Source organism: Leptodactylus fuscus, chromosome 6 (genome assembly GCF_031893055.1).
Source record: "Leptodactylus fuscus isolate aLepFus1 chromosome 6, aLepFus1.hap2, whole genome shotgun sequence".
NCBI classification, from domain to species: domain Eukaryota; kingdom Metazoa; phylum Chordata; class Amphibia; order Anura; family Leptodactylidae; genus Leptodactylus; species Leptodactylus fuscus.
The window spans coordinates 93,726,389-93,744,628 of NC_134270.1; the positions used below are offsets into that span (position 1 = coordinate 93,726,389).

The following is an 18,240-nucleotide window of genomic DNA, read 5'->3' on the forward strand; positions in this document are numbered from 1 at the left end:
GCAGACAGTACACAGGTATATGGCTCTCTCTGCTGCTGGGATTCCATGTGTGTGTATAATTGCTGTGGTTTGTAGCACCAGCACTTAGCTGGTTTCAACTTAAACAAAAAAAAATGCTGTGGTGTGTAATCTCAGCTCAAACAGTTTATATATACTAGCCTCTACCCGCAACTTCATCTCTTCATCTGTGTGTTGTTGGTGTCGATGATCCGCCTATATTCAGCAAATTGCTGTCGTTGATGGTTTGCCTGCTCCGGCGTTTTGGCGGCTCTTAAGCTGCCCTGCTGTTGAACTTGTTCCTCATGCCAAGCCTGTGATTGTTTTGGCATCTCAGCAGCTTGCGGGGACGCCATATAATGGGCATTTTGTTGGCGTTGATGATCCGGCTGCTCCGGCGTTTTGGAAGCTGTCAAGCTGGCCTGCCGCTGAACACATTCCTTGTGCTGTGCCCGTGAATATTAGTAAGATGTATTTTGGATTACAATTGTAGCCTTATCCTACTAATATTCTACATTTGAAAGTTTGTGTGTTTGGATGTTTGTTTCTTAATCACGCAAAAACGGCTGAACGAAATTGAATTTAATTTGGTACATAGATAGTTTGTAACTTCGATGAACACATAGGCTACTTTTTATCCCAGTAAATGACATGGCTTCACGACTGGTATGAATTTATGTTCATATACTATATTAAACTGCTCTTGCAGCAGCTTATCTCAGGTTCTGATAAAGCCAGGTCTATTATCTCTTAGGTAAACACTCAGCTGACCCTCAGTCCATTCTGTAGATGCATTTGCATATTATCTAATCTGCTCCAGGCAACATGCTGTCATACTGGATGGGAAAACACCTTTAATCCAAACTGGCAGTTTGCTACTTTCAAAAATGTCAGGAAAAAGAAAATCTAATTTGTCGCTAAATTTGAAAACAATGAGAGCTATGAAGGTAGCCAGTAGAGATGAGCGAGTAGTATTTGATTGAGTAGGTAGTCGATCAAATACTACAGTATTCAAAATATTCGTACTCGATCGAATACTACTAGCTATTCGCAGTAAATATTCGATTCAGAGCCAGCATTGATTGGCTGAATGCTATACAGTGTATAGCATTCGGCAAATCAACGCTGGTTCTGCAGCAGGATCGTCCTTGCTAGTCAGGAGAGCTGGCAGCTTGCTGTTACGAGCGAGCTTACTTTTTCTCATAGGAATGAATAGACCAGCATTGATTGGCCAGTGTACAGCATTCGGCCAATCAACGCTGGTTCTGTGAGGCTCATCTGTGAGGAGGCGGAGTCTGAGATCGGACCACAGCAGTCTCCATTGTGGTCCGATTTTAGACTCCGCCTCCTCACAGACGAGCCTCCGGCAGCACCAGCGTTGATTGGCTGAATGCTGTACACTGGCCAATCAACACTGGTCTATTCATTCCTATGAGAAAAAGTAAGCTCGCTCGTAACTGCAAGCTGTCAGCTCTCCTGCAAGCTGTCAGCTTAAAGCAGTAGACACCCGGCGGCTATGGCGGCCACCCGGCTCCCAAACGGTCGCCATAGTTACAGACCCGACATGCGCCGTACTATTACGGTGCATGTCGGGAAGGGGTTAAAATCTAGAGTCCATAACCTGTTATATTTTTCTCTTCAAGAAAGGCATCCTTTGAGTGAGTTGAGCCTTTAACCAGCAGTGTTTTTGGCCCTTGAGGTGACTTGAGCCTTGCACTAGCAGGTTTTTAGTTTTCGGAGTGAATTGAGCCTTGTAGCAGCAGAGTTTTTGTTATTGGCCCTTTGGGTGAATTGAGCCTTGTACCAGAAGTGTTTTTGGCCCTTTGGGTGAGTTGAGCCTTGAACCAGCAGTGTTTTAGTTTTTGGCCCTTGGGGTGAGTTGAGCCTTCTTCCGGCGTGATGGCTTCAAAACCCGCGCCTTCGTAGTAGTGCTTCCCTTCGGAGTGCTACTGCGCAGGCTTCAGCGCTCAGGATGCTCAGTTCCCCTTACAACTTCATGAGCGTACTGTGCATGTGCAGTACGCTCCTGAACTCCCATTGGCTTAGTTCACACGTGAAAAAAGCCTAGCTGATTTTGTCACTGATTTTTCAGCGTCACTTTTTTTGGACACTGTTTTTTGCATTGGACGCTGTTTTTGACACTGTTTTTGACGCTTTTTCGGTCTCTGTTTTTTTGAAGCTTTTTTTTTGCACTATAAAAAAGTACATGATAAAAAAACGCTAGCGGTTTCAGTCGCTGTTTTTGCCAAAACAGCTGCAAAACTAAGCGCCTGAAGAAAGGTCATGTCGCTTCTTTTTCTGCTAGCAAGCTAGCAGGAAAAAAAAAGCTAGCAATTCACATAGGGCTACATTTTATGGAGGCTGATTTGGCCGCGAAATCAGCTGTCAAAATCAGCATCCATGTCCCCATGTGAACAGGCCCAAAATGGCGCCGAAGCCAGCGCGGGATTTGAAGCCATCAAGCCGAAAGAAGAAGACGCTGAAGGTATGGAAGAACCAGGCTAGAGGGTGTCGCTGCAAGAAGAAAGAAGAGGTAGGCATGCCAGAAGATGACGTCAGATCGTGCATGGTGGGCAGTCGTGCACGTTCAGGTATGATTTACATATATGTTTTTATAGTTTTATTTTAAAACGGAACGGGGGTTTAAAATAAGATTAGCGGTGCCTGAATGGCCTTTTTAAAGACTATTTACGCATATGTGCAGCTCATACAGCAAAATTTTAATGCCCTTTAATGGGGTTATTTTAATTATTTTTTAATGGTGATGGTGGTGGTGTTGGAGGAGGAGGACGACGAAAAGCAGGACGAGGAACTTGTGAGCTGGCACAGAAACATTGAACTGTGTCTCGTCATTAGCACTGAGGACGGGACATGCTAGTTACGGGTCTACAGCTACTGCATCGCCAGGAGAGGCAGACTGTTGTGTTACTACATACCTGGAGGTAGTGGCTGACTGGCTGGTGCAAATGCCGCTGGAAGCAATATCCTCTATCCACTGTAACATCGGTTCCTGGTGCTCGGGCCTCGTCAGCGGGGTACCCTGCACCCTGCTTGACGTTGTGGTTGAGGGCACTATTGGCTGTCCCTCTCCAGTATCCAGGATCCCCAGCTGGATTTCCACGTCCCCGTCCCTTTGTGATACCCTGACGCATTTTCAGATGTGTACAGGTGATGACAGTATGAAGCTTTCTTCTCACCCCTATGGACCAGTTACCGTATTTTTCGGACTATAAGACGGACTATTCCTCCTCTTTCCCCTTTCCATAGGCTTCTATGTACAGCTGAAATCTAACAATTCTATGACATTCTGTCATGCTCTATCAACACTAAATTGAGAAGGAGGTGCAAGACGAAAAGAGCCTAATAGAGAAAGAAAAGCCAGGACTGGATTGAGCAAAATCGCGGGAAGTCACGGGAAATGCTAGTAGATTTATAACGGCAAGAATATTTACCATCTATATGTGCTGCTGAAGTGAGTTTAGGATTTTTTTTTAGATTTCCATTCATAGATCCATTACAGGTACCTGGAATTAATCCAGTTATGAAATGTGAGACTTACCGTATTTTTCGGACTATAAGACGCACCTAGGTTTTAGAGGAGGAAAATAAGGAAAAAAAATTTGGAAGCAAAAAATGGTAAAATATTTAATATATGGGAGTTGTAGTTTTGCAACAGCTGCAAGGCCACATTGACAGGTGACCCTACAGCTGTACGGGGACGCATAGAGTGTTTTTTTTTTTGCGGGGCCAGAAGTACTTTTTAGTTATACCATTTTGGGGACTATCTATTGCTTAGATCACCTTGTATTGAAAAAAAACCCGGTGGTTTATGATATATGATTTTCTACTTTTATATATATATTCTAGGGACAGGAGGTGATTTAGAACTTTTATTTATTTCATATTTTTATTATATATTTTTAAAGCTTTTTTTTTTTTTTTTTTTACTATTTTATTCCCCCCCGGGGGCTTGAACCTGCGGTCACTTGATTGCAAGTCCCATAGACGGCAATACAACTGTATTGCCGTCTATGGGACATTCTGTCTATTAGTATTACGGCTGGTCATAGACCCAGCCGCAATACTAATATATAGCCGTGACAGGCCTGGGAGCCTCATTAGGCTCCCGGCTCTCACCAGAACAGGTCGGCTCTTGCGATATCGCCGCGCAGGAGCTGGCCTGCAACTTCACAGGTATGGGGCCGGTGGGGACCGGCCCCGGGGAAGAAGGGGCCACCGATACAGACTACAGACCCGGCATCCGCTGTACTAGAGAGGCGGATGCCGGCGAGGGATAGACGCCATCACAGGTGCCGGGGCCTGAGACATTGCTGCGCTCCTCTGCCCTGCATGAAGCCAGCGGCGGGGGGACGGAGGAGCGGAATAGCATCGCCGCTGCTGGCTTCATGCAGGGCAGAGGAGCGCAGCGATGTCTCAGGCCCCGGCATCTATCCCTTGCCGGCATCCGCCTCTCTATTACGGCGGGTGCCAGGCGCCACATTCGGACTATAAGACGCACCCTTCTTTTCCCCCCAAATTTGGGGGGAAAAAAGTGCGTCTTATAGTCTGAAAAATACGGTATATAGTGTATACCACTTGTAATGAATTTGAGCCCTAAAAAGGGCTTTTGTGAAATTTTGGCAGGTTGAGTGTATATACGGTTGAGTACATACACTCTTCCTGCAGTGTAGCTCTGAAAAGTTGTTTGTTTTCAGTTTTCCTGCCTAGCAGAAGCTAAATTCTCTCTGACCCTCAGCACAATGTCTCTCCTATCCTATCTCACCAAACCACATCTGACACGAATATGGCTGCCACTATTCTTATAAATCGGAGGTCACCTGATTTAGCCAGTCAATGACTTTTTCCTATTTTTTTTCGATGCCTACATTTTCCTGCTTCCTGTCCCACCTTCCCTGCAGATTTATTGGTGCAAAAAAAGTGCCAGGGAAGGTGGGAGGGGATATGAACTTTTACTGCGTTTTCCGCGTGGTATTCGATCGAATATGTCGAATACCGTAATACTCGATCGAATGATATTCGCTCATCTCTAAAGATTAGCAACTTCTGTGGGACCTGCAGGGATTCAGAAAAATGTCTATACTGGTGTTATAATGAGAGCCCAAGTACCTACCACCAGGTTTCCTTCGTATCTACCACCAGGTTCAACTTGTTCAACTGAACCAAGGATTTGCCCTTATTCACAAGAAAGTTGAGATGGTCAAAGTTTACGCAAACTGTTTAACACTTTAAGAAGATGTAAAGACCTAGGTATGGAGATGACCTGGAAGGATTACAGCTATTTGAAGACTTGTGGACTGAGGGACAAAATCTGACATCCTGGTCCATTTACTGATTTGTAGTTTAGGAACTGCACCAATCAGCCCCCCACCCTTCCTTGTGAAACCAAATATATTGATATATTTGAGAAAATGAAATGGTTGTGGATAATTTATCATCTATTACAGTGGGATACAACAGAGAGACAGGAGTAACCTGACTTTCTCCCAGAAGAAGGCCTTATTGAGCCTGGAAGCTGACAAGTCCATAATTATTAACCCTTCATTTGAATGGGTTTGAAAAGTGTCTGGCCCTGGTCCGTCTGTGAGCATTTTGTGCTTTCCGTGGCGAAACTGTTTTTTTTTAACCAGACACAAAGTCAGACATGCAGGACTTTGTGTCCGGTTAAAAAAAAAAAACAGTTTTGCCGCGGAGAGCACAAAACGCACATGGGAGCTCACGGCCGAACACTGTCTGCCAGGTTTCCATCTTCTGCCGGCAGAAAACGGAAAACTGGATAACGGAGATCGTGCCCTTATTCTTGTCGATGTGAGTATATGGTGGACTTCTATATTTATTTCTGTGTACTGTTATTCTGAAGATAGGATCCAGCTGGAGCAGATGATACTTAGGTATGATACACCACTTTTGCAGCCAGTCAGTGGTATATTCTTATGTCGGTGGTAGATAATCAGGTTGACTATTGATAGAAATGGCAAGGAACTTATGTTTCCGGGTTAGGTGAAATAGACATCAGGGTTCATACATGCCCCTGTATTATCTTTTTCCATCTCCAGTATTCCAAATCAGTTGGTTGGGATTATGATTTTGATACTTCCATGCCCTGTAGGGTATACATTGTATTTAGCAATGTAAGCATGGTATACATTTGTTTTTAAATGTAGATTGTGAGCCCCCGCAAATATGGGGAGAACATACAAACTACTTGCAGATGTTTTGTTCTTGGCAGGATTCAAACCCAGGACTCCAGCGCTGCAAGACTGCATGTTTTGAGCGATTTCTGGGAGCTCATGGTTTCTCTTGCTTTTGTTTACATACTTCAGCTTCCTGCTATGTACCTTCCTCACTCCCCCACCCCCTTCTTCCCCCTACTTAGCTAAACCCCGACCCATGATATATACTTACCCTCCACGCTTCTTTCTGTGATACGGCCTCTCTTCCTATACTGATTCAGTCTTCTCCTAGAGCAATGATCCATCTCTCCTGCGCATGCGTGGATGCGCAGAAGAGATGAATTACTGTGAGAGAAGTGGAGAAGAGTGCGCACAGACAGAATCGTTAAAGAGGGAGGGGCCGTCTCGCCGGAAGAAGCCTGGCTGGTAAGTATAATGAGGTGGCATACCTCCCAACTGTCTCGATTTCCGCGGGACATTCATGATTCCGGTGACATGTCCCACGGTCTCGCTTAGAGGGAGGTATGTCCCGATTTCAACTCAGATCTGCGTCCAGAGGACACAGATCTGAGTTGAACACATACGCGGCTGAAGCAAGGAGCTGACACAGGTCAGCTCCTTGTTTCGCCGCTGCCGCCGGCTTACTGGCTTGTAGACGCGATGTGATGACATCACATCGCGTCTACAACTGTGCGCCAGTGAGAGAGAGAGGCGCACAGAGAGCAGCGGGGGAACAAGGAAAAGGTAAGTTTAATGTGGAGGTGGAACGTGAAACTGGGGGCAGATGAAGGAGAGGACGGCATGACACTGGGGGCAGAGATGGAGAGGACGGCATGACACTGGGGGAGAGATGTGGAGAAGACGGCATGACACTGGGGGAGAGATGTGGAGAGGACGGCATGACACTGGGGGCAGAGATGGAGAGGACGGCATGACACTGGGGGCAGAGATGGAGAGGACGGCATGACACTGGGGGCAGAGATGTGAGAACATGAATATGGGGGCAGAGATGGGGGACATGAATCTGGGGGCAGAGATGGGGTACATGAATCTGGGGGGGCATGAATCTGGGGGCAGAGATGGAGGGGACATGAATCTGGGGGCAGAGATGGAGGGGACATGAATCTGGGGGCAGAGATGGAGAGGACATGAATCTGGGGGCAGAGATGGAGGGGACATGAATCTGGGGCAGAGATGGAGAGGACATGAATCTGGGGGAAGAGATGGGGGGGACATGAATCTGGGGGCAGAGATGGAGGGGACATAAATCTGGGGCAGAGGTGGAACATGAATCTGGGGGCAGAGATGGAGGGAACATGAATCTGAGGGCAGAGATGGAGGGGACATGAATCTGGGGGCAGAGATGGAGGGGACATGAATCTGAGGGCAGAGATGTGGGGACATGAATCTGGGGGCAGAGATGTGGGGACATGAATCTGGGGGCAGAGATGGAGGGGACATGAATCTGGGGGCAGAGATGGAGGGGACATGAATCTGGGGGTGAAGATGGGGGGACATGAATCTGGGGGCAGAGATGGAGGGACATGAAACTGGGGGCAGAGATGGAGGGGACATGAATCTGGGGGCAGAGATGGGGGGACAAGAAACTGGAGGCAGAGATGGGGGGACAAGAAACTGGAGGCAGAGATGGGGGGACAGGAAACTGAGGGCAGAGATGGGGGACATGAATCTGGGGGCAGAGATGGAGGGGGGACATGAAAATGGGGGCAGATGAAGGATGTATATGAAACTGGGAGAGAGATAGAGGGGGGACATATAATTTACAGGTGACTGTAGGAGGATTATACTGTGTGCGGGCACATGGAAAATTAATGAGTGTGCGGAGTCAACACAAAAGTGGGCGGGGCTAAATTTGCCGCACATATTGTCCCTCTTTCGGTTCTTCAAAAGTTGGGAGGTATGAGGTGGATAAGGAAGACTTAGTTGTAGTAGTGACAACCCTTTTCCGGAAATGGGATCATGAGCAGATAATGAGTAACTGCACATTTTTGATTAGTAAAGTTATTTAGAAAGTAGGAGGGGGAGGGTGTTTAGACTCATGTACAGATTTCAAGTTATCCCGAACAATCCCTTTAAATGGGCTTTCCTACAAAAATCAAGCAGGGCGCTTGGCTAACACCAATGAAATGAATGGAGTATGCATGCACTGCCGACCACCACTCCATTTACATACGGGGACAAAGGCCCTCTATTCTCTCTGAACAGTCGGGTTTCCCTTTAATCCGCATATGGAGAGGGGATAACTTGCTTTCGTAGGAAACCATTTAGATTGTTATGCTTTCTCATTGTTCCTTCTTCCAGCACATGAACTTCAAGAAGTCAGTCTTCATTTGCTGCCTAATACACGGCCGCCCCTTCACAACAGTAGCTGTAATAAGACAACCATTGATACTCACTTCACCTATCAATGGTTTAATGTATTACGACGTATACATAGAATATATGCATGTAATATCCGCTAAAGCTAAGTGTGTCTGAGGAGATACTGAGCAACCACCACCGTTCTCCACAGGCCTCCGCCGTTATATCCTGGTACGTAAGTACCCCCCAAGCTGTGTTTTCATTGGTTGTGCCAAGGGCGGAAATGACGTTGGGGTGCCCGGGGAGGTGGGAGTGCGCGCTTCCGGCTGCGTGCAGTGGTGTCAGGCGGCGGCCGGAGCGGACACACAGCGGGCAGACATGGATATAGAGCTAGAGTTCCGGGAGGCAGACAGGAATAACAGCTGGAACTCTATCTACCAGGTGAGGAGGCCCGGGGCTGCACCCGCTATGGCACCCATTCCGCCACTGATGGGAAGGGGTTAATGACTGACAGCTGTCAATCACTCCGCCGCTAAGTGATCTCCACGTCATATTCCGGGGTTCCCAGTGGGGTTTGGCTTTCCTCTTTACGTACTCTATTGTTATGCTGCCGTCCATGTTACCTATAGATAATAATGTATACCCTGTAGTGTGATAATGTTACAGATAACAATGAAAATCATCTCTTACTGTATATCATGTAAAGCCCTGTAATACTGTAATAATCCCAAACACTGACAGCGCAGTGTATTATATAATGTGGCAGTGTGATAGTGTTCTATATACTGATAATGTATTAGAATATTATGTTATACATTGGACTCATCATACTGACATATTGATCACTCCTTATGTACTTCATTAATGTTACTATACCGTGCTACATATTACTAATGTACAGCGGTAAGGTTACATGATGCACTGGTAATGTACTACAATAATGGGATTACATGCTGGTGACCTGAATGGTTGTATATGACACTGCAGTAACAAAGAGTATACTGTAATAATGGGATTACACCACATGAGGTATTAGTAATAATGCTATATGATAACACACTGTGCTCATAACACTTTAACAGCAGCTGTTCCACTTTCCTGTTGTATTTTATATACGCTATTGTATCATACACCGAGCAGACTTTTATAATACTAACCGTGTGCGGTTATAGCTTTCTCACACACTGCTATTCTGCACATACATTTATGCAATTTATGTGTTCTTAGAAACACGTATGCGTTATTTCATGCACTCTTGTGGGGTATAAAGCACAGTGTGAATAATGCACAGATGGTGTATGTTATATGTGGAGTGGATTTGCTCATAACACTCTTATCACAATCTGGTAGCGGAAAAGTATTTTATTCTTATACTGTAACTGTTCCTATAACAAACACTAAAATTACACTGTAAAAACCCATCACTCACTGACAGTGTATTGATGTCCTACCTTTTACTGACCAACTTTTTTATATATTTTTTTATACAATTTTTTTTGTTTTGTTTAGGACACATGGATATTATAGTTGATATTGCTATTAATGTATGCCCTGTTAGTAACGTTCTGTTTGGCAAAAGCAGATTGTCAGGTGCTCATGGTTATCACGTTATCAGATCGAATCGCTGAAAAAAAAAATGCCGGGGAAAGGACCGTGGCGGACACGCATCACAGTTCTTTCTGCAGCATTTTTAACAGAAAATCTGCAGAGTTTTCCTCTGTGGACTTTCTGCCTCTATTATACCTATAAGGAAACCATCAGCGCTTTTCCTATATAATGGATGTCCTGCGATTTACAAAAATGTGAGCGTTTTTTGAATCGCAGCATTTCTGCTGCAGATATTTTTCTCCAATGTATGGATGTTATTAGCCAGAATCCCATCCACTTTGCAGGCACTGTAAAACGCAACATTTTTTGTGGCGATGTGAGTGCTGCGGCCAAAACACTGCAGTTTCGCAACATGGGGCCCTGGCGTTGAAGAGAGAGATAGAGATACATATATCTATATATATACACTTTTATTTTATTTTTTGTAACGTATGTACATCTTTCATAGACTTGCATAAAGCTCAGTTAAAGGGGTTGTCTGGGATAAAAAAAATTAAAACTAGGCCGGGAGATTTAAAGAAAGGGGGGAAAAAAACAAAAAACTCTCCTGTCCTTGGTGCTCCTGTGCCTCCCAGCACGGTCCGGTCTGATCCTGCAGCTCCGTTGTCAATGGTCCCCACCACACATGACCACTGAAGCCAATCAACAGCCTAAGTAAAGGACATCTCAGCTGGCCAAGGACTTCTGCAAAAGACAGCCGAGCAGAAGGACCGTGCTGGGAGGACACTGGAGAACTGGGTGGAAACAGGTGAGTATTTTTTTTTTAATATATAACCCAACCTAATTAAAAAAAATAAAATTTTAGCCTGGACATCCCCTTGAATCGTTGTGAAGTTGCACATAAATTATTTTGAGTATTTTGCATCCATGCCATCCTGTCTCACTCCTGCCTTTGGCTAAAGGATATGTCACTCTACACTATCTTCTCTGGGTTGCTGATAAGTGAATGACTGAAATAAAAATTCACTGGTATGAAAAAGGCCTATAAATAAGTGGTGTGGCATGTGAAAAGGAGAGTATCCTAAAATCGTTCATTAATCGTAGTCTGGGTAAAATGCTAAATTAATCGTGGTCTTGATTTGGGTCATAATCTCCCAGTTCTAGACTTGTTTTATTGGATGTACTATGTTACTACAGCTGAGCTGCAGCAAGGGTGCACTCACATGACCGAGGTGCAAAACACTTATTTTTCACATTTGAGTGTATAAAGGGGTCCATGAAAATGGATTAAAAAAAAGACATGACCTACAACTTTCAAAATAACAGTAATGTGAATAGCCCCCATTCACTTGAATTGAATTAATGCTTCCATATAACATTCATTAAAAAAAAAAAAAAAAAATGGACGTCACACAGCCACTATTCATGGTCCTATGAATATAGCTAGACTCAGGAATTATTGTGCAGGCTGCAGGGATGATTACTGATTCCTGCTGCCTCTGTTGTAATGTATTAGGACGTAGGGGGCAGTGGTTAAAGGGATTCTACCACTAAAACACTTTTTTTTTCTAGTTACCACGTCAGAATAGCCTTTAAAAAGGCTATTCGTCTCTTACCTGTGGAAGTGCTCTCCGCCGCGCCGTTCGTTCAAAATACCGGTTTGTACCGGTATGCTAATTAGTTCTCTCGCAGCGATGGGGGCGTCCCCATTGCAGCTCGAAAACCGACCGCAGCGCCGCCTCTCTGGTCTTCGGTGTCCTCCCCTTGCTTCTTCAGCGTACTGTCAGACGCCTGCGCAGTACGCTCTGTTCGGCGAAGATTGCCGAACATACTGCGCATGCGCGAAATTGCGGTCCCAGCCATAGTGCCCCCTGCTCAGGCACTCATGATCCGCATTGGGGACAGAGCTGCTACTAGTTGGTAAATGACTTTTATAGCTGTTAACCTGTTCTCTGCCTTTGGTGAGTGACTCAGTCACTGAGAACAGTGGCATGTGGCTGCAATGGCATCCCAAGGCCTGCTCTCCTTGCATCAGGCCCGGCATCTAGACCTGTAGCAGTGTACCTCTGGCTCCACACCCGGCAGTCTGCCAGATAGAAGATTTGTCTGAAAGACGACCTGACAGCTAGGATGGTCTCCATGACATAGAGGCAGCAGGACACCATGCAGCATGATTGTAAGTGTCAGGAGGCGGTGCTTACTTGTAGTTCCTTGCAGTGGCGCTGTTCGGTTAAACCAGGGACTTCAAATCATAGTTAAAGTCTGACCTGTACTGATGCACATGAGACAATTTTGAAGGCATAAAGTTGCTTTTTACAGGTGTCTGGCGCCTGTGAAGGTATTATAGCAACTTCTGTATCATAGTATGTTCTGATTATTATCATCATCTGCTGCAGCTCATATTGCTATATTGGGAAATTTATATTGTAATTTCCGCCTTGCATTTTATGTGTTATTGGTTGTGAGCAGTGTCATGCATTGGTGTATACTGTATCCTGCGCTCCTAGCTGCCATTGGGTGTTCTCTCTTGAGTGCTGGTTGAGCTCTGTGTTGGCTGCAACTGACCTTGATTGACAGAGCCTGATTTATTAGAGGCACTTACAGACACTTGCAAATGCTCCATCTTTCCTCTTGAATTGGTGCCTAATGTCTTCTCTTTAGCTAGGATTGACTTTTTTAGGCTTCTGTCTGTGTCTAATAAATCAAGCTCCGCCCCTGCTGCATCTGCCTGTTGATTTGTACATTGATAAAAATATAACTTCTGCATTGGTTCATTGAGTTGTGGCCATATAATTGTTTTTGCTGTTTTTAGAGGCTGCTGCATGGTATATACAATGGATAGAGATAGGACATGGAGGACCGGGCCGAAGCCCATACACACAGATTCAAAGTTAGTTTTAGAACAGGCATCTGAGGAGGGGTGGCTTAGGATGGTTAGTAAGTGGAAAAGCTGATTTTTATTTTTTATTTTTTTTCCCCTCCAAAAACCAATGTGGTGGGCCTCTGTAATAAGTTATCACAGTAGATCCTGAGCAGACAACCGTGTACCATTACAGAGGAAGTAATGAGCCTTGTGTAGATCCGCTCAGTCCCAGTGGCGAAATCCAGATTATGAAGCATCTAATACATCTGGAAGTGTTGGGTGGTATAAATGAGTGGCAGAAAAGGTACATACCACTATCCATAAAATGGAGGGGGGAGACAGCGACCTACTGACTATTCACATGGAATAGTCAATAGCCAGGGGCTGAGGTAAGGGGAATCAAGGAAATAGTGGATTGCAAACCCACCCATAATTTAATGACAGCATGATGATGCCATCCAGGAGAGGTGGGCAGACACATGGTAGGCGTTGATGTTAGTAAGGCCCCACTCTGCCTGCAGATTTCAGGCAAAATTTGTCCGATCTCGCTGTCTGCACAAATTCTTTAGCCTAGTCGAATTTGGCTAGGAGTTAAGAAAACTTGGCAAAAAAAAATTGCAAGGAATGGAGATCGGGAGGTTCTGGAGGAAGTAGAGTACCTGAGGCCTCTCTTTTAAAGATGAAGCATCTACTGAACCAAGTGAATGTTCCATGGGACCATCTTTCAAGATCAGAATTAATGGATTGGAAGAGGGCAGGGAAATTAACGTGATACAGAGCTGAGGATCGACTAGGTAAATGAACCTTGAGATATTTCGATTCGAACAGCCGCTCAATGTTCGTGTGTTCGAACGGGTTTCGAACCCCATTATAGTCTATGGGGAACAGATACTCGTTAAGGGGGAAACCCAAATCCGTGTCTGGAGGGTCACCAAGTCCACTATGACACCCCAGGAAATGATGCCAACACCTCTGGAATGACACTGGGACAGCAGGGGAAGCATGTCTGGGGGCATCTAACACACCAAAGACCCTCTATTACCCCAACATCACAGCCTAACAACTACACACTTTACACACTCAATACCACCTCTCTGACAGTAGGAAAACACCTTGAAACATGTGTATTTGGCACTTGCAGTGAGGAGAGCTTGTCACCAGCAGTGAATTTGGCCCTTGTAGTAAGTTGAGGTTGGCACCAACATTTGTTTTGAAAATCAGGGTGGATTGAGCCTCTAACCAGCAGAGTTTGGGCAAATTCATGGTGGAGGGAGCCTCTAAAAACCCCAGTTTGGACCAATTCATGGTGGAGGGAGCCTCTAAAAACCCCAGTTTGGACCAATTCATGATGGAGGGAGCCTCTAAACAGCCCAGTTTGGGCAAATTCATGGTGGAGGGAGCCTCTAAAAACCCCCAGTTTGGACCAATTCATGGTGGAGGGAGCCTCTAAAAACCCCAGTTTGGACCAATTCATGGTGGAGGGAGCCTCTAAAAACCCCAGTTTGGACCAATTCATGGTGGAGGGAGCCTCTAAACAGCCCAGTTTGGGCAAATTCATGGTGGAGGGAGCCTCTAAACAGCCCAGTTTGGGCAAATTCATGGTGGAGGGAGCCTCTAAAAACCCCAGTTTGGACCAATTCATGGTGGAGGGAGCCTCTAAAAACCCCAGTATGGACCAATTCATGGTGGAGGGAGCCTCTAAAAACCCCAGTTTGGACCAATTCATGGTGGAGGGAGCCTCTAAAAACCCCAGTTTGGACCAATTCATGGTGGAGGGAGCCTCTAAAAACCCCAGTTTGGACCAATTCATGGTGGAGGGAGCCTCTAAAAACCCCAGTTTGGACCAATTCATGGTGGAGGGAGCCTCTAAAAACCCCAGTTTGGACCAATTCATGGTGGAGGGAGCCTCTAAAAACCCCAGTTTGGACCAATTCATGGTGGAGGGAGCCTCTAAACAGCCCAGTTTGGACCAATTCATGGTGGAGGGAGCCTCTAACCAGCAGAGTTGGTGGAAATTAGGGTGGAGGGAGCCTCTAACCAGCAGAGTTGTGGGAAAGCAGGGTGGAGGGAGCCTCTAACCAGCAGAGTTGGTGGAAATCAGGGTGGAGGGAGCCTCTAACCAGCAGAGTTGTGGGAAAGCAGGGTGGAGGGAGCCTCTAACCAGCAGAGTTGTGGGAAAGCAGGGTGGAGGGAGCCTCTAACCAGCAGAGTTGGTGGAAATCAGGGTGGAGGGAGCCTCTAACCAGCAGAGTTGGGGGAAATCAGGGTGGAGGGAGCCTAGTATTAGCAGAATTGTGCAACGCTTATGGTGGATGAGTATGAGGATGCGGAGGAATTGGAGAGGTTGAGTACAGACATGGAGTTTCATGTTGGGGTGCTTTACACAGGTGGGCACAAAAATGAAGGCTCTATCCAGTAGTGGTTCATTTTTATCAAAGTGAGCCGGTCGGCACTCTCAGCTGACAGACGGGTGCGCTTGTCAGTGATGATGCCACCGGCTGCACTGAACACCCTCTCAGATAGGACGCTGGCGGCAGGACAGGACAGCACCTCCAAGGCATATAGGGCAAGTTCAAGCCACAGGTCCAACTTCGACACCCAATACGTGTAGGGCGCAGAGGGGTCGGAGAGGACAGGGCTGTGGTCGGAAAGGTATTCCCGCAACATGCGCCTATACTTCTCACGCCTGGTGACACTAGGACCCTCCGTGGCGGCACTTTGGCGAGGGGGTGCCATCAAGGTGTCCCAGACCTTAGACAGTGTGCCCCTCGTTTGTGTGGACCGGTGAGAACTTGGTTGCCTACTGGAGGAACTGCCCTCCCTGCCGCCAACGTCACATGCTGGAAACATCTCCATCATATCCTGCACCAATTGCCTGTGGCAAGCATTGATGCGATTGGCCCTCCCCTCTACCGGAATAAAAGACGAGATGTTGTTTTTATACCGGGGGTCAAGGATAGCAAAGATCCAGTACTGGTTGTCCTCCATGATTTTGACAATACGCTTGTCGGTTGTAAAGCACCCCAACATGAACTCAGCCATGTCTGCCACAGTGTTAGTTGGCATGACTCCTCTGGCCCCACCGGAAAGTTCAATCTCCATTTCCTCCTCATCCTCCATGTCTACCCATCCGCGCTGCAACAATGGGACGATTCGAAGTTGCCCGGAAGCCTCCTGTATCACCATCACATCATCGGACAACTCTTCTTCCTCCTCCTCCTCCTCCTCCTCCTCCTCCTCCATTAAACGCAGTGAAGCGGACAGATGTGTGGACCTACTCTCCAGCTGTGACGGATCGGATGCTATCCCTAACTCCTCTGTGTGATCTGAGTTATCCCTGATGTCAATCAGGGATTCTCTCAGAACACACAAGAGCGGGATTGTAAGGCTCACCATCGCATCCTCAGAGCTCACCCTCCTTGTGGACTCCTCAAAGACCCGTAGGATGTCACAAAGGTCTCTCATCCATGGCCACTCATGGATGTGAAACTGAGGCAGCTGACTTTGTGGCACCCTAGGGTTTTGTAGCTGGTATTCCATCAAAGGTCTCTGCTGCTCAACCACTCTATTCAACATCTGAAACGTTGAGTTCCAGCGTGTGGGGACGTCGCACAAAAGCCGGTGTTGTGGCACATGCAGGCGTTGCTGGAGAGATTTTAAGCTAGCAGCGGCTACTGTCGACTTGCGAAAGTGGGCGCACATGCGCCGCACTTTCACCAGTAGCTCTGGAACATTGGGGTAGCTCTTTAGGAAACGTTGCACCACTAGGTTGAAGACGTGGGCCAGGCATGGAACATGTTGGAGTCCGGCAAGCTCCAGAGCTGCTACCAGGTTCCGGCCGTTATCACAAACGACCATGCCTGGGCCCAGGTGCAGCGGCTCAAACCATATTGCCGTCTCATCGAGGAGGGAATCCCTCACCTCGGAGGCAGTGTGCTGTCTGTCCCCCAAGCTGATCAGCTTCAGCACAGCCTGCTGACGTCTACCAACGCCAGTGCTGCAACGTTTCCAACTCGTAGCTGGGGTCAATCTAACAGCGGAGGAGGAGGCGGTAGAGGAGGAGGAGGAGGGGGGTGTTCTTCTCGTGTCCCTGCCAGGAATGTTAGGCGGGGAGATGAGGTACACCGGGCCAGTTTGGGAAGCAGTCCCAGCCTCAACTACATTCACCCAGTGTGCCGTCAGTGAAATGTAGCGTCCCTGTCCGCATGCACTTGTCCACGCGTCGGTGGTCAAGTGGACCTTTGTGCAAAGCGCGGAACTAAGGGCCCGCCTGATGTTGAGTGACACGTGCTGGTGCAAGGCGGGGACGGCACACCGGGAGAAGTAGTGACGGCTAGGGACGGCATAGCGAGGTGCCGCAGTTGCCATCAGGTCCAGGAAGGCGGGAGTTTCAACAAGCCGGAACGCCAACATCTCCTGGGCCAGCAGTTTAGCGATGTTGGCGTTCAAGGCTTGCGCGTGTGGGTGGTTAGCAGTGTATTTCTGCCGCCGCTCCAATGTCTGAGAGATGGTGGGTTGTTGTAAAGAAGCGCCTGATGGTGCCTTTGATGGTGCAGGAGAAGGAGATAAGACAGGAACAGGGGAGGATGAGGAAGAAGTCAACAAAGTGGCGGAGGCAGATGAAGTGGTGTCCTGGCTCGTCCTTTGGTGTTCATCGCCAGCACAGTCGGCAGTGGCAGAGGCAGTGGCAGTGGCGTGAACGGCAGGCGGCCTTTGTCCTGCCGTTGCTGCCTGCCACTGATTCCAGTGCTTGGATTCCAAATGACGGCGCATTGAAGTGGTGGACAGGTTGCTCTTCTCAGAGCCCCTAATCAATTTCGAGAGGCAAATTGTGCAGACAACACTATATCTGTCCTCGGCGCATTCCTTGAAAAATCTCCACACCTTCGAGAAACGTGCCCTCGAGGTGGGAGTTTTGCGGGGCTGGGTACGAACTGGAACATCTTGGGAGATTCCGGGTGTGGCCTGGCTTCGCCTAAGCTGCTGACCTCTGCCTCTAGCTACCCTTTTTGGTGCTGCACCTGCCTCAACATCCACACTACTTTCCCCGCTTGACATCCCCCCTGTCCAGGTCGGGTCAGTGTCCTCATCATCCACCACTTCCTCTTCCAACTCCTGTCTCATCTCCTCCTCCCGCACAATGCGCCGGTCAACTCGATGCCCTGACGGCAACTGCGTCACATCATCGTCGATGAGGGTGGGTTGCTGGTCATCCACCACCAAATCGAACGGAGATGGAGGAGACTCTAGTGTTTGAGCATCTGGACACAGATGCTTCTCTGTTAGGTTCGTGGAATCGTGACGTGGAGAGGCAGGTTG

The 18,240-nt window shown here is 47.3% G+C and overlaps 1 protein-coding gene across 1 annotated transcript in view; it reads left to right on the plus strand.

Annotated features, from left to right (window-relative positions):
- The first annotated feature begins 8,816 nt into the window (after positions 1-8,816).
- PTPN1 (protein tyrosine phosphatase non-receptor type 1) overlaps positions 8,817-18,240 on the plus strand; it is a 60,611-nt gene continuing 51,187 nt past the window's right edge. Inside the window, exon 1 of the mRNA XM_075276823.1 lies at positions 8,817-8,951. Coding sequence (XP_075132924.1) covers positions 8,889-8,951 — 63 coding nt within the window. The 5' untranslated portion in view covers positions 8,817-8,888. The remainder of the gene's footprint in view (positions 8,952-18,240) is intronic.